Source organism: Quercus robur, chromosome 6 (genome assembly GCF_932294415.1).
Source record: "Quercus robur chromosome 6, dhQueRobu3.1, whole genome shotgun sequence".
Classification (NCBI taxonomy): Eukaryota; Viridiplantae; Streptophyta; class Magnoliopsida; order Fagales; family Fagaceae; genus Quercus; species Quercus robur.
The window spans coordinates 9,778,834-9,803,116 of NC_065539.1; the positions used below are offsets into that span (position 1 = coordinate 9,778,834).

Consider the following 24,283-nt stretch of genomic DNA (forward strand, 5'->3'; position numbering starts at 1 on the left):
TCTAATATGGTTTGGAAAACTGTATTTTGTTTTGTATTATTATAATCATTGAGCCACAGAAGTGTATTATTTATAACTACTTTCAAAGTTCACAAGGTCACATCTTTTAAAACTTAATTAACTGATAATAAGTACACGAATCAAACATTCCATATCTCATTCTTCCACATGGGTTTGGGATTTTCAAAGTAGATCACTAAAAATCACTGAAATGGAATAAATAATCACATGGCAACTGAACCTTAAAATATATACATTACAGTTAAAAAAGAGAGATTAGCTTGTTGCCAAAGCCTGCAACAGAAAAATGCTAACTCCCATGGAAATCAAAATCTTATAGTCTTGGTAACAGAAACTTGGAATTGAAGGACATGGAGCGGGGTCCTCCAAATGTCAGTGAGAAATTCTCTCTGCCTTGCTCATATATCCTTTTGTGAGTTTCTGCAAACTCCAATAAAGAATAAACCCACATGCAAGCTTTGTTGTCCAAAGACATGATCTATGGGTAGTCCTGCAGGAAGGATCCTGTTTCGTCTTAGCTTTTGTCAGGACTGAACCATCCCATTGGAATTCACGCTGTGGACTCGACATATGACATATTTTTGGTTGTATTGCTCGAGAATGGGGGCCCCCTATGAAGAGAATGTAGAGTTTTGAAGAACATGGTGTTTCTCGAATATAAGTTCGATATGGTAATAAATTGAAATATTCATAATGAAATAAAATAATTTTATTCATGTTTCTTCTTACAAGTAATGCCCTTAAAACTACTCCTCTTCAATTTTTTCCTGATAAAAAACAAAAATATATAACAAGCTCTATGCTAAGGAGTAACAAATATTAATTTAGTTATGAGTTGCAATAAACATTTTTAAAAATAAGAATATGCTTGTTAATAATTTCCTTGTACACACAAATTCTTTGCAATTATGTTTATTTACATTTTTTTTAATATATATTTGTGCATGATTTCAATTTATATTTTAAAAGATGTATGAAAAGTACCATTTAATAAAATATTAAATACACTTTTACTTGTGCTCTTAAGATATTCATTAATAAAGTCATAATAAAAAGCCCAAGCACAACACAACTAAATTTTGTGAAAGTGAATACTAATTAAAATAAAATAATTTCATTCCTACATTTTTAAGTTAGTTTTAATTTAGTTTGAATAGAACCTTAATACAGTTTCTTAGATGTTACATAATAGATTTTTCAAGTAATTATGTATCTACATTGATTAATGCAATACAAAAGATGTTATCTTCTCCCAAAACAATTAAATTTAATTATATATATAACTTAATTCCTAAAAAAAACTAAATAACTCATTGGCCCATACAACCATATAGTTGAATTAAATTAAAGAACCTAAAATTTAATCTTTAAAAAAATGTACCTAAGTTTTTTCCATTTAGTATTTACACTCCTAAGTTGATTCTCCTCAAATAGATAATCCACCTTTGGAATCAATCTAATTATATTTGAACAATAAACTTTTTGAACATTATTTTTGTGACAAATAGAATTTTCAATAAAATCTTTATAAAATAAATCATATTCTATGCCCATGATTTTGCCTCATCGCCCATATATCTTAAAAGAGAAAGGACAAATGTATAGAACATTTCCACAAAATAGTACTTTTAATTCTCTCAAAATGAAAATATATTCCAAATTTATAATTTTAAATTTTTAGATACTTTTTCTGACATATTGAGTAGTAGCCAAACCCATGAGAATATGTTCACAAGAATGAAAATCAAATGAATTGACAGGACTTGTGCAAGTGGTGGAGCATTAAATGATGTTATAACTCATTTATCAAACCATTTGTGTAAAAAACAATAAATAAATAAAGAATGTGGTAAATAATATTACTTATGAAAATTAAATTACAAAAGCAGTGCTCATAGTTATATGCATGGACTATTGATGCATAAACATAATGTCCAAAATTTGATTGTTGAAATTGAAAATGCAAAGACTAAATTGACAATCAAATTCCAAGTGTTAATAAAAATAAAAATTAAAAAACTCAATTAGGGCTTTGTAAAAAATATAACACAACAAAAAAGTGATAATTTTTTGACATATTAAGTGAGTGTTTGGATTGCACTGAAACACCAATGCGTCTGCATTTGGCGTTTTATCCAGTGGGTCTCATGTACTGTTCACGGGACCTGCAAGTATGGAATTTGGCAAAATCAACTTTAAAACTGAGTTTCACAATACTATTCACACATTTAAAAATTATTTTACTACAGTATTTTCAGTTTTCAACAATAAGCAGTATTCAAGCAGATCCTAATATCAAGAGCAACAAAGACACTAAATTTTGACATTTTCTCTAAATATGCAGCACACATGTCCAGTATCCCCACAATCAACCAACTGCCAAACCGCAAATGGTAAATAAGGGCCCATTTGGTACTTGTGTTGAAACACATGTTTTTAGTTTTTAAACAATATTACACGTATTTTTACACAGTTTTTCACTTACACGTATTTCCAAAAAATATAAACATTATTAAAACAACATTACCAAATGGCCCCTAAAGTTTTGTTTTACAAAACCCAAAAAGTGAAAACCCCTAAAGTTTTGTTTTACACAACCCAAAAAGTGAAAATATATATATTTCTAGCTTCATTCGTGAATTTTAAGCCCCAAATTTCCTCATCTTTTTTTTTTTTTTTTTTTCCTAAGAACCAAATTTCCTCTTCTTTAATTGTAGAAATGTTTTAGAAATACAAAATGTCCTTTATTTTCGTTAGTTTGGAAAGATAACTGTGGATCCCAAGAGAGAGTAATAGAGTATATATATGTTCATTACCCTAAAGACTAAAAGTTACACTTGCCGTACAAAGTTCCCTGCTTTAAAATTTTGTACTGACCAAAAGAGAGGCATTAGCTTGTGTTTGAAAGACTGATATTTGACTGATTTTTATTTATTTTATATTTTAATAGTTACAATAGTGAGGAATGGGAGTTCCAATCCTGAGCGGTTGGAAACACTAAAATATATTAATTAAATTATAAAACTCTTAACAACCAATTTCTTGTTAAAAGATAAATAAATACTAATTTTGGACTAGCAAAGGTTCTATGGTATATCGAGAAAATGCTAACAAAGTTGTAGTGCAGTTCACGTGCAATGGATTGGATTCACAATACTTAATCTCCCTCTTACGCTTGGATAATTTATTTTTAAATATGGGTTGTAAGAGACCACCATATGACAGACATAATTTTCCTACTAATTGCATGTGCTTTTATAAAATGTAAATTAAAAAAAAAAAAAAAACTGATATGCCGTTCATTTGCATGTCCTAATTAAGTGATAACCATTGGATCACACACCTTTTATGTGGTAAGCTATGGAAAATTATTATATATAAGGACAACTTATGAATTAAGTTTATTAAAAAATTAAATAACATATCACGGTTCGACCTCTATTAGACATCGGTCTAACCTCAAAAATTTTGAACCTCTCAATTTTTTGGTTCCTTGAGTAATCCAAGTTTCAAAACCATGTCCCAAATGACAAATCAAGCTGCAACTAAGGCTTCCCATAGTCACTTATATAGCTTAGTTCAATCTAATAAACACTTTGTGTGAGACTCAACATTCGCTTGCACAACATACAATTCAATTCACATAACTTGGGTATAACAATATTTTTTACATCAAGTGATTCACATGTGAAATTTTACTTGCAGTTGGAAAAAATGTTAAAAGGCCGTGTTAATTGCAAATTCTTTTTAAATCATAAGTTGTCAAATCAAATTTGATGCAAATTACATGTGGACAGATTGTAATTAACTCAAATATACCAATACTATATATACTAGACACATACGTATATATAATATTGATCATATTATATAAAATTGAAATATATTTTGGAGAGAAATCCATAATTTACATTTTACTTTAAGATTTTTCCCAAACATGCTTTGAATCTACACCTAGTCAAATCTTTATGCATCTTGAATTATTGATACTGAGACCAATTAAGGTTAGGTCCAAAACATTTTTTTTCTTCACAAAATCCAAGTATTTTAAGAAGCATAAGAAGCCAGTCATCTAACCTTATAGAAAAATAAAGAGATATGAGACCTGAGATGGTGAGACCAAACCTAGCTAAAGCAAAAAAACTCTCTCTACAATCTTTCAACCATCCTTAATAAAAACACTAGCATTACCTATTCTAAAAATTTTAGTATTTAACACGTCAAAAAGTTACTTTATCTATTTTAACATACAATTTTACAATATATTACATCTTCTATTTTAAGGTTACATCACATTAAAATAATTTAAGACAAACCTTATCTATATTAAAAAATTAACAAAACAAATATATTTTATTGTGGCCCCGTCTGACAAAGAGAGAGGTAGAGAGAAGGAAAGGGAGAGAGGAAATTGGAATGTGAGATGGGAGAGAGAAATTGGAATAAAAAAACAACGAAATATGTTTAGCACAAATAAGATTTTATGCCTATTCCAAATATGATGTTTAGCACATATAAGATTAAAGTTAAATTTTTTTAGCATTTATAACATTTGATGTGGAAGGTTTTTTTGATGTTTGGTGTATTAAATACCAACTTTTTGACATTTGGCACACTCGATGCTAGTACTCTAAGAGTTAGTTTGGTTAGACGATTTTAAAGTTTAAAAACACATTTTTAAAACCTGAGACGCTGTTTCGCAACAACTCTAAATATCTCATGGATCTCACATGGGCAACCCTTTGGGTTCTCAATTTACAAGGTTAAACCTTCGAGTTTCTTACCAATTTTTAGATGTACTTTCAGCCTCTTTGTATAACCAGTTTGGTTCAGGATCAAATCGATTGAACCAATTGGTTTGGCCTTATTTTCAAAATACAAAGGAAAAGTGTGACAGATAAGAGAGATAGAGGATGAATTTTTTTTTTCTTAAAAAAATAGAAAACGCAGGATGAATTATGATGATAATTTTAGTAGGAAAATTCGTACCTATCACACTTGAAAATAAAAAGTGGGGAAGAAAAAAGTGAGGAACCCTAGAAAAGCTGTATTGCCGCATAAGGGGAGACACTAGGCAGGGTCCATGTAGAATGTGGGATTCCATCCCATGCATTTTTGTAAATTGCAATGTCATTTCATACTGATTCAAAACATCTAAGTATGAACACTTATTATTCTGTAGATATACTGCATTATTTTCCTTCGCCCTTTTTGTTGATGTGAAGCATTGGCCAATCATAGAACTCGGTAGCGAGCCTTAGCATTTCTAGCTGACAGGGAAGACTTAGGTATGATTCTTTTTTTTATTATTATTATATTTTTGTAAACATCTTATAAGGTATGATTCATTAGTGCAACTATATATTCAATATAACGAATAGCTGCATTGAATATAGTTGTTTTTAAAAAATATAATATTATTTGTACTTAGTTAATGAATATAATTATGTGTTTAAATTTGATTGGAAACTTAATGTATTTTATCTAAGAAACTGTAAGTAACTTTAGGTATTAATAATGAATTGTCTAAGCGTACTAAAAAGTACTATAGAAATATTTTAATTAAAGAGAATCTTTATATACTTTAGTACACTTAGACTATCAATAATTTAGGTTGTATAAGACAATAGTTCTTAAGTCATTTTAACAGTGCGTTGTTATATCCCTAAATGTTCAAACTCAAGACTTATCTCATACTAGGACCCTAATTACTAAACAATGACTCTAGATAATGGTAATGGATTAACTAGACATACTAAACTGCTATATAGATATTCCAATTGAAGGGAATTCTTGTGGAGCAATATGAGTACCCCTTTTATAAGCCTTCTTTAACTATTTATTATTTTTTTAGCAATTTTTTTTTTTTTTTTGGGTTATATATGACTACCATATTAATAAAAGATGTTTTTTACCTGTTATGGTTGTGCAAAGTGGATGTTCCCTTTCCCCTCAAAAAAGAAAAAGTGGAGGTTCCCTATTTTTTTCCGTTTTAAAAAAGCACATCGTTTGAAGTGAATCTTTATTGCCAAAGGTTTTATAAATTTAAAAAAGTAATGCTTCTTCGAATAAAAATTTCAAATGATATAAATCCATGTCCAAATCATATTATATCTTATACTATATTAAAAAAAATGGTTGTCTTACATTTATGGTTGTACCAAATGGAGTCCTTCAAATCTTTTTTTTTTTAAATAATCAAAATTTTTTTGAGAAAATTTTTAAATAATTAACATAGTTTTTCTAAATTATTATTATTTTCTTATTTTAATAATTTACCATGATTTATGTTTTATAATAAAAGTTGGGTTGTACATGCTGTGTTTGCACTATATGACTTATATCTTATGTAAGTATTTTACACAACATGCTTGTATTATGTGGCTCAAGTTATACTACATAAGTTTGCCATGTGACTTTTACAATTACATTAAAATTATTATCATACTTACTTTCAGTGGAATTCTACTATTAAAGGTTTAAAAAAAATTAAAATACTATTCCAATTAAAGTTCAATTATTAAAAAATTCTCAAGAAATTTAAAGGAATTTCACTATTGTTTTGTGTGTATATATATATATATATATATATATAATATTTTGATAGAGTATTAACTGATGACATTTGCATCATGATGAATGGTTTTTTTTTTTTTTTAATGTAAAATATTATATTTTTAAATAAATGGCACAATTTGGTCCTCCATTTTTTTGTCAGTAACGGCACATCAAGCTTTCCATTATTTAGGGATCAAATATTTTTAAACACGTATTTAAGTGATCAAAATCAGTTAAACCAACTTATTCGTACCACAAAAAAAAAAATAAAAAATAAAAGAAAAAAGAAATCAAACCAACATCATATTTAAGAGGGATCAATTCAACTCATTAAAGTAATTCAATCAATCTTATTTCAAGTGACTAAAATGAAAAAGGATTTCTTAGATCGATGAAAAGACAAAATTATATTACTCATAAATTTTAGAGGTAAAATCCATTTTTTAACTTCCATCCTATGATAGATTGATCTTTTTTATGACAATTGATTTTTATCATCAACCTAAGATATTGATAAATTTCTTCTTCTTCTTCTTCTTCTTCTTTTATCCACCAAAAAAGAGACTTTATTATTGGAAAAATGTAATATGCAGTTTAAGCTAAAATCATAAACGAAGTTTATTGTATGCATTATGCAATGGAATGCATTATAGTCTTTGAAGAGAGACTCGGCGGGAATGGAATAATAATGTGGGGAAGGCAAGTAGTCTATAAAAAAGAGAAAGTAGAGTGGGATGTTGGATAGTGACTGACCAAAGAGATAGAGATTAGAGATTGGAGCCCGAACTTCGAGGCAGCGACTGCCCCTACACACAGACAGACCTCCTTTGACGGCGACTTACATTTTTTGACCGCACTGCCCGTGCTGCCCGCCTTGTGTCTCGTTCAGACTGAGACTGATGATAAGCTCGCGTCGTTTTCTGCTGCCCGGCCCTATATCATAAAAATCCGGGCAGCGGGCAGAGTCCTATGATCTAAAAATATAAGATTAAAGTTTACAACTTTGAAGTTGTAGTAGTTGTTGTTGTCGGTCTTCACAAAGTGTCCCTCTCTCTCTCTCTTGCTCTCCGGACGGCACGCGCGGTCAGGTACGTATGCCAGTAACTAGTGTACTACGTACTTTTTCTTTTCTTTTTTTATTCAAAAAAAATTATAATATTGCTGAATAAGATTAGTGGGTTTTGAGTTATTTTTTTATTGCTGAATAAGAAATTTGAGTTTCAGTTTTTGTTTACATTAAAATATTATTAGTATTTTGGTCTGATGATAAATAATATTTATTAGAAACAGACGTCATAAATTGAAATTTAAAAAAAAAATTGTTATTAATTGTTACGAATGAAAAAAAAAGTAATTAAAGTTGTGGATTTAAATTTGTATTAATAACAACTTAACATTTATAATTTATTGTAAAAATTATATAATAAATTTCTCTTAAAAAAATATTAAATAAAATAAGGGGATGCCATGCCAAATTGCCAATCAAGCTATGTGTTGTCAAAATAAGTTTTGATATTATTTGTGGTTTCGGCTTTTCTTTTTTGCATTCATGTTTCATTTTCTTCAGGGTACAAATTGCCTGCAATGTTGTCGGGCTCTAATTGGCTATCATCAACCATGCCTATACTGTAGACTGAGACACTAGCTCTTTTGCAACAACAACATTAACCTTTTTATTCTTTGGGTTCCTAAAAAATCCTACTTCCTTTGCATTATTTTTTGTTTGAAAAGGACTATACTTAAGTCGTGATTCATGCGCATTTCGGCCGATTTATTTTAAAAAATTCTAGACTAACTCAGTCTCAATCATCAGTCCTGTAACCAAATTGGTTTGTCCTTGTTCACACTCAAAATTACCAGCAGTGATTGATTCTACTCACTTCCTGCCAAAATGAGTTTCTTTTTTGCTTTTACTATAGCTTTTGCAATTTGCATGATTGAATTATATTATATTGGTTTAGTCTATATAGGTCCGACATTTAAGCTTTTTTTTTTTTGAAGGAGACATTTAAGCTTATTAATCTTTAGAAAAAATGAAACTAAGATTATTAACCAATCCATGTAATCCAGAAGGTCAAAATGCTTCCCTGTAGAGGCTCTTACATAGTCGGTTTGTTTCGGTGAAATATATTTTCTACATTTTTAAGTATTTTGTTATGATGAAATATACAAGTCAACAAAAAAAAAAAAAAAAAAAAAAAAACGTTTTTTGTGGTTAATCGATGTCCAATAGAGTGGAAAACGTTTTGTGCTTTTTTTGGAATGTATAACACTCAATAAACCACTAAAAATTCTTCTAACCTTAACTTTTCTTTCTTTGTCTTCACTCTTTTTACACGGATTGATCGCTGATTGTCATTACCTAACTTTTGATTTTTTTTCCCCATCAAATCAGACCCTTCCAAAATTTGAGATTGTTTTCCCATTAGAGACTCCATTTATTTTCTAAAGAGAAAGACTTTAACTATTTGTTGCCTATTTTTGTGAATGAAAGTTAACGTTCATATAATCATTTGGGGATTACATTAAATATTGATGATTTTCCAAGCAAGTCAAAGAGCAGAAAATGTTATTCACAACCAACAGCATGAAAATGAGTATATTTTTCATATAATATTTTTTTGAAAACATCACAACATAAGGAGATTTAAATTATAATTAGATTGTGCCAAAAGCCTCATAATTTAATTAGTTGACACTTTCGACTGTTTTCAATATGAAGACATATATGATTCAAATCCTTCAATTAACTTCCATAATAATTATCAAATTAAAAAAACAAAATACCATAATTAGATCGTGAATAATGGGGCAAATTATCTTGTAGCTTAAGTGATAAGATTTTACTCTTCATAATCAATAATATAATCAAGATAGTGATAGACAAACGGTTCAGAAAATTTAAGACATGTAGACCCATCCTCTATCAACAGTTCCCTATATCTATATCTATTCTGTGTCATTTACAATCATGTTAAAGTAAATTCTTCTCACGTTCTTATTTAGCTATTTTATACTTAAATGGGTTAAAGTGAAGCTTCCATTTAAACCACAAGTTCAAACTTCATAAAAAGCACCTTCTTCACACAATCATGTATTTTAAAATGCTGTTGATGTGGCAAACTGCATAATTGGTCAAAATATTCTTAAGCAGTGATTTTACACTCGCAAACTGATAAGGGTTACATCAAGTTGATTTACGATTTGTCTTATGTTTCTTTAATTTGGTAAAACAGTGTTACATGCCAGACCGAAGCAAGCGCATCTTTCGTTTGTCCATGTCCAAGGTCTTCTTTGTACCTTTCATGTAATTTCATTGAAGATTTCGCACTAAGTTTGTCCTTATTTAACCAATGAACTTGTCAAATCAATAGTTATTCTCTCAAATTCCTAGCCCTTTTTAGAGGATACACTGTGCACAAATTTTTTTTTTGGAAAGTGGAATGAATTAATAAAAATTAAGTCATACCAACTACCAAGTATGAGTTAGGTCACACCCAAAGACAGGATATAATAACAGTACTGTGCATCAATTTTTTTTTTTTTTTGATAGGAACTGTGCATCAAATCGGTGCGCTAATAATTAAGTTATTAGATCGTATAGTTTTATATTATATAGTATATATTTCAATGTAATCTAAGTGGGTTGGCCAAGTAGTTGGGCACTTGGTCTCAAAGTGCTTGTCCCAGGTTCGACTGGGTGTGCTCTCCAGTTCGAGTTCGGGTACCTGCACTTTGAAAAAACTCTTTGGGCCAGGGATTTACCCCTCTAGGGCTCACTCGTCACAAACAGTGATTAATCTCTAGTTGAAAGTTTTAAACATCCACTGTGGGAAAAAAGAAAAAGAAGTATATACTTCAATGTTTATTGAATCTAGTGTTAGCCTACTAGGTATACAATGAAGTAAATGCATGCATGAAATGAATTCAGTGGTCACCAGCAACACCAAATCCCGAGGCTTATCAAATCTCACTTCTATAATGTTGACTATGTTCGATTATATTTCTGGTTGAATCATAATTTAGGCCTATCTTTTACCCCCTTCACTACCCTACAGGATATTTTTATCATACATTAGTGTACTCAGTTTATTCATAAGTGTAGTTTTTGTTGTTTCTAATACGTTTCAAAGATATAGTGGCAAAGTTCTTTCTTCTTTAACTTTTGCTTTTAAAAAATATATATATATATATATATATATATATATATATATATTAAGTAGGGATGAGGGATTTGAACCATAGAGGTCTTAGCTAAAAAAAACCAATAAATGTGATTTGTTTTCCTCCTAAACACGTTTTTATTCAGGTGTTAATAAACTCAATAATGTTTAGCACACACGAAGGCTATCATTTATGTATCTTTGGGCCTTTGTTCTCTAGTAGTATGCGTGGGAAGGCAACATTCAAGGCATAAGTTTCGGGCAGTGGCTTTTTAGTTGGTGTAGGGACATAATCTTTACACGTATTTCGACGTGATTAGCCTCTCCTTAACTCGTAATGATGATTTCCCTGAACAGCATCTTCAGGAAGGAAACACAAACATCCCCCACAACAAAGATTATTCTTTTAGAAAACTTGATTACTATTATCATTACATATTCCCTGCTCTACTCCCCACTTGCACCTATATTAAAATATATGTATGTATAATTATAGCTTTTATGTAAATGATCATCAAAATATTTGTAGAAACGATGCCACAAGACTTCTAATATAATATTAATTTGCATCATTAATTGTATTTGATTAAAGGAGTACGTAAATGGAAATATACTTTTTATATATATAAAAACTCTAGAGATTTTTTAGAAACCGAGTTTTAGCATTGTTTTGTGCAATAGAGGAGCATCATAATTGTGGTTTTGGCATGGCATGAACCAGATGAAGACTTATGAAAGAAAAGGTGCTTGTAATTTACAAATCCGTCACTATTACTAGGCTTCTCAAGGCCAACATGAAGAATATGAAAGAAAAGTTGCACATATATAGGTCTTAGCTATAGCCACCAATTCGTTGATCTTTCTTCTGACTGTCATTGAATCATTAGGGTAATAATGGGGTCTTGTCAAATTAGATTTTCATAAGAGAAATGCATGATTAAAAAGAGGAGACTAGGAAATGGACAAAAGAGACCACTTCCCCCCAAAATCACCAACAACCAAATTCCAAAATCCAAAAAACCACTTGTGTATTAAAATAGTCTAAAGTAGTTGCTTTATTTCACATTGCATGTTTCTTCTATATATTAAAGCTTCCCCACCTCCAAGCCTCTATTCTTTTACACCCACCAAAAAACTGGCCAAACAGCAAAGCCAATCACACTGAACTTGCAAAGGCAAGTCATGTAATTCAACCTCTCTCTCTCTCTCTCTCTCTCTCTCTCTCTCTCTCTCTCTCTCTCATACATAGATGACACATGCACACTAATACACAACAAAAACTACTTTCTTTAGCTTTTCCACTACCTCAAAAAGACTAACCCTTGTTTGCTTTTCTTGTTTTTGGATTGTTGTAGATCTACAAGAAGAAAATATGATCCAGGAACTGTTGGGAGGTGCAGGCCTTATAGCAGGAGAGAGGAAAATCTCTACTAATGGAGTAGTATTACAAACCAGTACTCCACCTTCTTCTCCATCTCCTGCACCATCTCCTTCTTCCTCAACTACAACAGCTACTACAGCTACAACAACATCAAATTCTGATAACCAAAACTTGAGGTGTCCAAGATGCGATTCTTCCAACACAAAGTTCTGTTACTACAACAACTACAACCTCACTCAGCCTCGCCACTTCTGCAAGACTTGTCGCCGTTATTGGACCAAAGGTGGTGCCCTCCGAAATGTTCCAATTGGAGGTGGTTGCAGAAAGAACAAGAATGGTACAATCTCAACCTCAGTTTCCAAGTCAAGCTGTAGCAAGATCAAGACCTTAACATCTGAGTTTGGAAGGTCAGGCCTCGGAACTGGCTTCGATCATGACCTTTCATCAAGCCCAATTCTGTGGGGTTCGCCACAGAATTCTCATCTCTTGGCTATACTAAGAGCTACTCAAAACCCTAACCCTAACCATAGCCCTAGCCCCTTCTCTAATTCTGTTCATGTGAAGGAAGAAGGAAATATGGTTGGATCCCACTTGATGACTGAGCCAGTGGTTTCAACTGGTACATTAAATGCTCGAACCCTGGGCTTGGACCCTCTTGGCCATGGCCAGGTCCCTTCTCTTGGTCTATGCAGCTCTTTCTGGAGAAACAACCAACATCAAGCTCAACAACAAAATGGGTTTGTAAGTAATGGTGAAGTTCAAAACAGTAATTCTGGGATTCAGGAACTATATCAGAGGCTCAGATCATCAAGTAATTACTATGGTCATGATCACTCACCGGTGGTTCTAAGCAACTTGGCTTCTTCATCTTCAGCTTCCTCATCTATTTTGGAGTCAGCTTCTGTTGCTGGAGGTGAATTGGGATACTGGAATCCAACATTTTCTTGGTCTGATCTTCCAACAACTAATGGTGCATATCCTTAGAAATCTTTTCTTTCCTTTTTTTCCTTCTTTATTAGGATTGTCGGCGCCTTGTGGTGTCTGTTTGGGTTGTGGTATATGAAAGTGGCTGTAGCATCAGTACTTTTTTTTTTTTTAATCTATCTGTATGTGTGTTTTTAGGTGTGTTTACTTATGAGGGTGTACCAAGGACCAAGAAGTGATAAAAATGGAAAATATTAGGTTTTTTGAAATGTTTCTTGATGTTGCAAATTCATGTCAAAGGGTTTTTCTAGCAATTCAATTTTTGATGATTTCAACGAAGATACTTAAATTCGGTGTTCAAATCTTCCTCCACTTACAATGTATTAAAAAAAAAAAAAGTATAAGGTATTAGTATCTCTTATTTCTTATGAGACCCAAGAAAAAATATAATGGAAAGAATAAGCTAGAATTGGAGGAACGAATATCGTATTGATAGGCTCAAAAACTTTAGGGTTTAGTTTTTGATTAATTAAGATGCGGTGGTGGTGTTATGGCTGTCATATGAAGATTCGTTCAGTATTTTGTTACGAGAAAGTGATGAATGAAGTGCTAAAGCAGCCTTTGGAAAGAGTTTCCTTAAACAGCAATTTGATTCCCAGTGTTGGTAATAAGGATTCCTTGTGCAGCCTTATGGTAAAGATCTGTCCTTGCCCTTCCCTTGCTTCTTTAATATTGGCTTCCATTTTATTCCCTTCCAGTACTTAAACCTCTATCTCTCTCTTATTTTGGCAGCCTATTCAATTTGCTAGGTTGAGCATGCATAGTACTAGGCCTGATTTAAAAAAAAAAAAAAAAAAAAAAAAAAAAAAACTTTAATAGTAGCTCTGAGTTTCATTTAAATCTTTTATTTTTTCTAACAGAAAATTAATTAAGACACTTCTATCTTGACTAGGGTTCTAGGAAGATGTGGATTAAAATGGGTGAACAAAAATTTAGTTTATGATTTTAGGGGACTGTTCACTGATTTTATATGCTCCGGACCTCATCGCTATAAGGATTAAGTGAGAAAATGTTTTTGTACCAGTACTAGCTTATCACTTAGAGATGTTTGGAATCTCCTTCCCATCTCCCCAATCCAAATATATGATAAGTTTTGGTTCTTTTCTGTTGCATAACCATGAAGACTGGGACTTGGTGGTCAACAATAATTGAACGGCTGAAGAACGTACAGTTTTAGAAGTAAATTTTTTTTTAAGGAAAAAAAAAAAATTTATAGCAACCCATGAAGGACGTTCTCCAAAAGTGTTGTGGAATTTAATGGAGAGAAAAGCTGTTTTGTGTTATATAAACATAGTGGTGGGGTTTGGGATACAAAAGTCTTTTCAATTCTATTCCTTTAAATATTTTGCATGTCAAAACTCTTATAAATTGTAGGAAGCTCATCTTAATCTCATCTCATTTATTGAAAAGTTCAAACTTCAAACACTCCCATTTATTTATTTTTTAGAAACAAACACATACACAAAATGGAAGAAAATGGGGTTTCTCATTTATCTTACTTTTGAGTTTAATCAAACATGCCAAATTGAGGTAATTAACCTAAGATTGAACGTATAAAATAATATTTAACTACATTTTAAGCATTATTTTTATTTCACTCTAAAAAAAATATTAGAGTATAATTAATCTAAAAATAATCAAGCACTATGATGACTACATAATTTTCTTCATAATTCATAATTATTAAACTAATAAAAAAATTCTGGAAATCCAATATAACTTTATAAAATATTTTACATCACATAGCTTTAATTAAGTTCTAACCATCCAAAAAATTATTTAGAAACCGAAACAACACCTAAATTATTATAGAAGCCCTAGTTTTGGTTTAAATATGATTATGACATGGTTATTTTAAAATTTTAAACACAGAAACAAGATACTTAAGGTGTAACATATCATCCAAAATGAAAGTTAACCCAAATTAATAACCCTAAAAAATGAATATTATGTTTCAACTGATAAAGTCTATTGTCATTAAATAAGAAATATATAGTTTGATCTTTATCTCTACCAAAAACTAATTGGTGTCTTAATTTGATGATAAAAAATAATCGTTAAGAGCAGAGACGTCATAGGTTGAAACTATCTCTAAAAAGAAAATCCCCCCCCCCCCCTTTCCCAAAAAAAAATCCTCTTGATTAACATAGTGCTATTGGTATTATCTTGATTAGTATTTTTTTTATAATCCAACTAGTACCTCTTGGTATTTTCAATTGAAATATCTAGGACTCAAATTACTATAATAATGTCATAATTAATTTAATAAGTGCTAGTTAAATTATTAATCAATATATATATTTATAAAAAATAGAAAAATTGTTAAAAAAGGATCTAAAAAAAATTAATAACTTTCGAATAGTGATAATAGAGCATAATAATATTAGAATACCTAATATTATTAAGAACAAATAAACAAGGATAGTTATAAATAAAATCAAGGATATCGATATCCTATTCTAAAATTAGTCTCACTATTTCCTGTAATCAAATAAACCTATCCATGTAACTACACAACATTCCACCGTCATCGTACACCTCATTTAGCAGCGATAGGCACCTTTGGAGACGATGCTCATGTATGGCAACATACCAGATAACATTGGAGTTTGTGGAGAGAGAGTACTGTAAGAACTGTTTGAACTTACAATGATTCGTCAAATTGGCATGTTCGATCATGGTACTAATGGTAATGAAAATTATTTTGATTTTTTCGGGTTAAAAAATTGGATTGGTGGTTGGTTCTTGATTAAACTAGTTAATCTAATGAGCCAAGTCTAATTTTCAAAAATATAATTATAAAGGAGATAATTCTAGAGTTCAAAGGGGATAAATAGAGATGAGAAAGTGTATAGGTGTTGGATAATAAGAGAATTATGAGATTCGAATAGGACAAACATATTAAGATATAGTTTTGTTCTTTATTATCAAAATAGATTAGAATGTAAAGTCTATAAACTATAAAGCATGTTGGAACGGAGTAATAGGTTTTGTAATATTAGTTATACTTTAAGAATAACAATTTAGTTATTAATTGATTCCTTAGGAATTAGTTATTCTTTAAAATGAAGAATACTTATTCTTTCCTTACTTAAATAGTTATTCTCTAGAGTTATTTATTATTATTTTTTTTTAATGCCTTCATCGATCATCACAACAATTTTAGTTGTATTGGCTTCTTTTTTTTCTTTTTTCTTTTCTCTGGCTCTATTCTTGTTGGCATATTCGTTGAAAATGAGGTAATATTTTATTTTATGCAATTTGGTTTTGTTTTTAATGACAAATTGTATCTAAGGGATACTGAGGTTCTTTTTTTATATGTGGTTAATTTATATTTATATTCTTGTGAATAGAAACCGGCCGGTGTCTATATTGTTGTGACTGTAAAAAAATATTGTTGTAGAGATATTGTCTTTTTTTTTTTTTTTTTTTTTTATGAAGATATTAGTTTTGAAAAAATAATATTAATTATAATTTTTTTTATAAGAATTATAATTTTTTTGATGAAAGCATTTTAGGAAACTTAATACATAGGACAATTGAATACTCCATGGATGTATGCGTTATTGATTGTCATACCTAAATATTCCTCCATTACACTTATATTACAATGCCTGCCACGTAGAACTTTCTTTGAATTTTTACATCTGTATTTGCACAAATTAAAGTGCTTCTGGATACTCCACCCCAAACTACTCAAGCATTTGCTCCTTCTGCTCATGGCTAACCATGGCCTTCATGCAACCTAGCTGTCAATGGGATCGGCAGAGAGGATAGAGCTATTGGAGGAGAAGGTGATCTTTGAGAGAGAAGGAGAGGACTTTCAGGATAAGAGAGAGGTGTGGAATTCTAGGGCTGTAAATGAACCAAGTCATTCATAAACAGCTTAGGTTTGACTTGATAAAAAGCTCGTTCATGTTTGTTTGTTTATAAACAAGCCAAACTTAAGCTTTAGTTTTAGGCTTATTTAATAAACGAGCCGAGCCCAAGTAAAAAATATTATTCATGAACAAGCTTGTGAACACCAAGACTCAATACAAAAGTAATAAAACAAGTTGAGCCTAGACTTATTTATGAGTTTAGTAATAAAATTGATATGAGCTTGACAAGTAAACTCATATCCTTCTAAGTAATTAATTATAAATTGAGACCACTCATCTAAACCAAATAGGCTAGATAATAAACTTGATATAGGCTTGATAATATACTTGTTTTGAATCTCAAGCTCAAAAACATGATATTGAGTTTGAGTTTAGGCTTGATATTGAGCTCGAGCTTGGCTTGACTAATGAATCAAGTCAAACCAAGCCAAGCCGAGTTCAAGCTTTTATACTTTATAATAAACTCAAGCTTGAACATTATTTGTAGGCTTGTATTAAGCTCAAGCCAAGTTTGAACATTCTACTTTTGCTGTCGAGCCGAGCTTGAACATTCACTACTTAACAAAGCTCGGCTCGTTTACAGCTCTAATTGCATCTCCATTGAGGATCCAAGTTCTATATTCAGATACAACCAAGTTGATAGCTCTTTATCAATCTATTCAGTTCAAATGGATTCTTAGAAAGGTAAATCAAACTGCCCATGTTTTAGCTTTTTGGTCTTTTAAAAATAAGTATTTAGGTTGTTTTGTTCTTGGCTCTAACCCTTCGGTTTTTGCTCTCTTAAAATGAGTAGAAACCAATATCTCTATCCAAGCTGAAGCTGAAACAATCAATTGGGCAACTTAGAAATTGGTTTCACACAATATTAGTCAAGTTATTATTGAAAATGATGCAAAGATTTGTATAGATGCTATTAATGGACCATCCATTGCATCTCCATCGAGGATTTAGGTTCTATATTCAGATACAACCAAGTTGATAGCTCTTTATCAGTCTATTCAGTTCAAATGAGTTCTTAAAAAGGCAAATCAAGTTGTCCATGTTTTGGCTTCTTGGTCTTTTAAAAATAAGTATTTAGGTTGTTTTGCTCTTGGCTTTGCCCCTTCAGTTTTTTGTGATGTATTAGCTCTGAGCAAGTTAAGATTTTGGTTTCTTGTTTGTAGTGGCTGGTTCATTTGTTAATAAAATTCGTTGATTATTAAAAAAATTAAATGTATAGGATGGCTGATCCAAAATCTCTTTTTCATCAAAGACATGGAACTTGTGAGATCCAAGAGAGAAATCATTGAAACTTCAGGCAAAAAATAAAAACAAGGTGGGGAAACGTTTATTATAATCATGATTAGGAAGAATCTAATACAATGTTTCCTTACCCTCACTCTAAAAGCCTATTTCCCCTCTAGCTGCTTCTTCTTCTTTCTTTTTTTTTAAATAACTTGACAGTCACACCCTCGTAACTGAAATTTAAAACTAAAAAATAAAACTAGAAAAAAAAAATGTTACAACAATCAATGATAAATCTTTCTATGATGAGGGCTTGGCCTTGCCACAAAATAATGCATTGGGAGGGATGTCAGTCTCAGTAAAGAGGCTTTTTTCATTGTTCCAAACTCTGACATACAATTGCTGTCCTAAATAATTCCTTGACCAGATTGCGGACCTCAAGTTCCACATGCCCTTGTTGTCCAAAGACACCATTACTGCGCTCCAGCCCGAGGGATACACCTGTCATTTGGATATGAATGTCCGCGAGTCAATACGCATAGCAATGCAAGCACACAATTGACAATGGAATGAAATTAATTAAAGTCAAATTTTGATATTCAACGAGAACCTGAATTGTAAACAGTAACAAAATCTTCATTTACCTGAACAGTGTGTCTGGGGATAGCGTCGTTCAAATTGTAGCGTTTTCTAAATTCAGGTGTCCACAGACCAGAACCATATCTGAATTTTTTGAGACCAATAGAGGGAAAATAATTTTGTTGTTAAGCAAATCATACTCTATAAATTTAACAATATAAATTTATCAAGTAAAAAAATCACCTTTATATCAAGGTGCATGGAACTTACTATAAAGTATCACATAATTTTAAATTTTAAATTATGGGATTTTTTTCTATTTAAAATAGATATATATCTAATATAATGTCATTTAAAATTTAAAATTATGTGATACTAAGTATACTGTCGGATAATCTTAATCATAAAATCGAGACCTACCCAACAACGTAGAAACTGTATCCATCCAGATGCCAAGATTGAATAGCGGTTTCATTGTTTTGGAAGATGATTTCAACAAAGTCATGAAGGGTGGTTCCAATGACAGAAGCGCCAAGGATTGCAGGGCCAAAAGTTGGCTTGTCCTTGATTGTGTTTGAGTCAAAGACACCAGGGATGTTAAACCAGTCAGCGAGCTTCAATGGGGTATCTGGATCTTCGTAGGAGATGCTATTGACAGCATAACGTAGCTTTCCATTTATCTTAGCTTGTGTATTTTCTAAAATAATTGTCCTCGCAACCTGTATGGTCCCATAGTGGAATGACCCTTGAGGGTTTGGCCTGGCTGCATTGGCTGTCAAATTCAACCTTCCAACACAAAAATTGAAAAGCATTGAGACAATTAATACCAATAAGTCATATATATATATATATGGCTCACAAATAGGTAAAAAAAAAAAATCTTAAGAAGACATATATACCTGATGGTCCTGGCTTGCTTCATAGACCAGTGAATTTGATAAGTTGGACCAATAGGCAATGGTTGAGAGGCAGCAATGTTGGAACCAGCATAGCGAAGAATTGCGGTGGCAGTGAGAATAGGCTTTGTGAAACGGGTAGAAGCAACAATGAAGTAATCCTTGGGAGAACCATTTAAGGTAACCAAAACTGCTAGAGATTGACCCACATGAATGTCAAGAGATTCGTAAGTCTCCTGGAGGGTATGAGCTCCTTCTACTTCAATAAGCTTAAGTACATGACCCTGAATTCTAAAGTTAATTGAAGTTGCTATGCCCACATTTGACACTCTGAACTTGTAGGTTTTCCCTGAAATAACCCAACAAAGCCAAAGCCTCAATATTTAGTTGACCACTTTCCTTGAATAGATAAATGCCAGAATCTAAAGCTAATAGAATTGATGGTGATTATAACCTGGTTCACCCGTGAAGGTAGCTGCCTGATTAAGCCCATTTATGAGAAGACCATCAGGGAGAGGAAGAGGATTGCCTGAATCCAATTTTTGCTGCAATACCTGCAAATAGTACTTGTATTAGAGCAATCTTGCACTTGAAGTAAAAAAATACAAGGATTATTGATCCTTGGAATTTCGATAATGAATCCAAATGTAAATTGTCTTTGTAGCTAGCTAGTCACTACAATTTTATGTTCCTTCCCCAAGCAAGACAGTGCTATAACCATTCTGAATGAAATAGTACAAAGTTTTAACCATATATTTATATGATTCTAAAGAAGATATATAGAAGATTTTTTTTTGTGACAAAATATTGAAGAAACAGAGGCAATATATCACATACAAACCTTGAAATTAGTCTTGTACCAATCAGCAACAAGCAGTGTAAATTCTCCATCAGGTTGAGGATATGGGATTGATATGACGGACCTTTGTGCAATATTGAAACCCCCAAAACCACCAGCAGCTCTATGCAGCTTAGTGGAAGGGAAGTAGTTGTAGGTTCCAATCTGATCCTTGGCTTGAAACTTGTATGTCCAATTTGAGTTTGGAGGGATTGGGCAATTGGTCCCAAGTACTCCATCTTGCCATGATGTCTTTCTCTGTTGGATACCATTCCTGATGTCCCACCACAAAACTAATGCTCATGAGCGCCCATAATAGTCTCTTATTAATATATATGACACCAAATTAAATAGGAAATAACAAACAAACAATCGCCAACAGTCGACAATTTTAGTTAAAAAAGAAAGAAGAAAGAATATTGGAGGTTATTAACAACCAACCATGGCGATGGAAAAAAATTATTTCTGCACATACTACAACACATAACATATTTAGTTTTAAAAATTTACTCCTCCTTCCCCCTTTTTACACTTGTTTTATTAGGTGTAACTTTTTCTTTTCTTGAGAAGAAAATATCAATTTTAAAACAACTATCAATTTTATTATAATAAATTTATAAACTGACGTGATAATAAATATGCTAGATTAATAGCATTTTTTATCTCGGCATTTGGGTCAAAAAATAATAATTTAACCTCTTAGATTCTATTTTTTTTTTATTTTTTTTTTTGTGTGGGTAATATAGATTCTACTTTTTTTACTTTTTTAACATTCTTCTCTCACATTAAAGTTGGTATTGTATGATACAATAACCTTAACTATTACACTGAATTTAAATCTAATAACACATATCAATTTATAAAAATTATGTAATAAACTGACGTGATAATAAATATGCTAGATTATTAGCACTTTTGATCTCGCCATTTGGGTCAAAAAATAATAATTTAACCTCTTAGATTCTACTTTTTTTTTTTTTTTTTTTTTTTTTCGTGTGGGTAAAATAGATTATACTTTTTTACTTCTTTACTTTTTTAACCTTCTTCTCTCACATTAAAGTTGGTATTGCATGGTGTAATAATCTTAACTATTACACCGAATTTGAATCTAATAACACATATCAATTTGTAAGAATTATATAATAAAATTTGTAATATTTTTAACATCGTTCTTATCACACTAAATTTCATGAGACGTTTTCCATGTAAGGACTTGTATTTTCTTTAACCTATTACATTGCTTTGCAAGAAAATTACTAACCATGTAATGAGGAAAGGTTCGTCCAGCTTGTTGATGACATTGACAATAATGTTCTCATTAGTTACGCATTCAACATTTGGCCCAGGAAATAGTCCATTGATGAGAATGCCCTTCAAAATTATACAAACAGATTAAGATATATATGCATTCAAAGCAAACGTATATATATGTAATTAACAATGACAACATATATTCACCAACCTGTTGGGGTACACCAAGAGGAGAAATTGTCCCGTATGTAACTTCCCATGTAAAATATCTATATGCGTCTTCTGCATTCACCCAGAAGCCACTCAAACAAGCCAATATTCCAAGAAAAATATGGAAGAAAATGGCCTGCTTCATGGTATCAGATATATATATTCCTTCAAGCTTCTGTGCAAAAGAAAACAAGCAATCAAAATCACTCAACTATAATTCTGTGAAACAAATCCTATGTAATTGGACTAGAAACACACTTTTTCGTCCAAAATATCCTCTATGGAACGATGTTACATTGACTATAATTTAAATGTGAACGGTTGTAACTTGTAACTATAAAATATATACAACATGATCAATCTCTAACTTTGTGATTGATACCTAAAAATTCTATAGGGAAGAAAAGAATTTTTCTAGGAGTTAGTTAAAAGAGTTAAATAAATACAATTCTTTAACCGTACAAATACATGAATTTACGTGAATGAAACTATAAAACCAACAAACTTCCAAAAACAATGACTGCCAAATAGAGCAGCACGATTATACATACACTAAGTGCCTAACTTGGGAATAGCAATAAACTAGTAGAAGCTTACCACAACTTGAGAATATGAATTTCCTCAACGAAGGAGCTAGCAGGTAGAGTTGTTGTACATGTACTGCAACTACGTATCATAAAGACCTTATATAAAAGGAAATGCACATGATGAAGAATTGAAAGATCTTGGCGGTGCCAGCGTAGATACGGGTACCAAGGAACCCAGTGTCTCATTTACGCCGCACTTCATGCTCAGATATACTTCTCAATACAACTGGAACAAAAATACGTACTCTTTGTGTGATCAAAAAAATACTCTTTCACAACTCATTTAAGCTAAAAAATATTAGTATAAAATATGAGTTGCCAATATGATTAGAATTTGTAGGTAATATATTATATCAGGGAAATGTTAAAGGATGCTCTAAGCATTGTTTTATAATCTATTTATCAGAAATATTTTATGAAAAAATGATAAAATAATTAATTTTGTTGACTTTTTTTATATTTCTTATAAAATTAATGTTAAAAATTGATGTTAAAGAATGCTCTAAGCATTGTTTTATAATCTATTTATCAGAAATGTTTTATGAAAAAATGATAAAACAATTAATTTTGTTGACTTTTTTTATATTTCCTATAAAATTGATGTTAAAAATATCTTAATATAATTTAATAACAATTATCTTAAGTGCACTTGTTGTCGTAATATGTAACCTTGTATAATAATATAACTATTTATAATAATTTTGCTTATTATATGATTTGATTTGGTGTGTTTAGTGAAACTGTGAAGGAAGTATATATGTGGAGCTGGTACTTGGACGTAGATTTGTCGGTGATGGATTAGAGAGAAAGAAAGATGTAAAGAAAGCGGGAGCGGTGGAGACGAGAGCGGATCGTCATTAATTGCAATGCTAGTTATTTAGTTCTATTAATTCAAGTAAACGCGGTGAGAGAATTGAGTTTTCCCAAAATATTCTTTTTCTTTGTTTGTTTTTTTTTTTTTTTTTTTTTTTTTTTTTTCTTGGTTTGACCAATTGACTATAGGGGAATTTTTTTTTTTTTTTTTTAATTTTTTTATTGAAGTGTCACATGAAGGAAGCAGAAGCCGAAGACAAAGGAAGAGTAGCGTGGATTGGATCTGTCTTCAATTTTCATTGCTTTCTCTCCTTTTGTAGGTTCTTTAAATGTTTTTTTTTTCTTACTCCTTTCCCACCCCCTGGCTTTTTACAAGATCAAATTGATTTAAGGTTTTTTTTTTTTTTTCATTTGCTGGGATCAATTAACAAGGGTTTTTATTTATTTATTTTATCTTTCTTTTGGGTCAAATTAGAGATGAAATAAAAAAAAAATGTGGTGAGTAGAAGCATAAAAAAGAAAGAACGCAAAAAATTACGTGGTTTAACATGACGGCTTATATTCACGGAGAAAGCTCTTGACAACTATCATGTTACTTTATGCTCAAGTTGATTGTACAATGAACCCTAATATGGTATACAAGGGAGACTAGGAGCTAAGATCAAGTATACATTGGCTACATTCTCAAAAAAAAAAAGTATACATTGGCTAGGTTATTTATTTAGGCCTCTTAGGGTCCATTTGGATTAAACTTATTGTTGCTGAAACTGAAAACTGAAAATATTGTAGCAAAATAATTTTTAAATGTGTAAATAGTATCGTGGGACCCATTTTTAATATTTTTAATGTATGAACAGTGCTGCTACAGTGACAAAACAATGCGTGAACAGTAAAAAT

General features: G+C 31.2%; 2 protein-coding genes across 3 annotated transcripts; one reads left to right on the forward strand and one right to left on the reverse strand.

The window, feature by feature from the left end:
• The first annotated feature begins 11,765 nt into the window (after positions 1–11,765).
• Positions 11,766–13,316, forward strand: LOC126732672 (dof zinc finger protein DOF1.1-like). Of its 2 annotated transcripts, none has more exons than XM_050435646.1 (2): positions 11,766–11,917; positions 12,098–13,316. In XM_050435646.1, the coding sequence occupies exon 2, from the start codon at positions 12,115–12,117 to the stop codon at positions 13,105–13,107; it is 993 nt and encodes a 330-aa protein (XP_050291603.1). In that variant the 5' UTR covers positions 11,766–11,917; positions 12,098–12,114; the 3' UTR covers positions 13,108–13,316. The 2 variants fall into 2 exon arrangements, with proteins under 2 accessions (XP_050291603.1, XP_050291604.1); XM_050435647.1 differs by having other exon boundaries at positions 11,812–11,926.
• A 5,079-nt stretch (positions 13,317–18,395) lies between these two features.
• LOC126732673 (L-ascorbate oxidase homolog) lies at positions 18,396–22,685 on the reverse strand. The gene is made up of 9 exons (XM_050435649.1): positions 22,584–22,685; positions 21,988–22,161; positions 21,787–21,896; positions 20,529–20,799; positions 20,142–20,241; positions 19,691–20,036; positions 19,212–19,577; positions 18,857–18,935; positions 18,396–18,713 (listed from the first exon to the last, which is right to left on the reverse strand). The coding sequence occupies exons 2-9, from the start codon at positions 22,129–22,131 to the stop codon at positions 18,513–18,515; spliced, it is 1,617 nt and encodes a 538-aa protein (XP_050291606.1). The 5' UTR covers positions 22,132–22,161; positions 22,584–22,685; the 3' UTR covers positions 18,396–18,512.
• Positions 22,686–24,283: the final 1,598 nt, after the last annotated feature.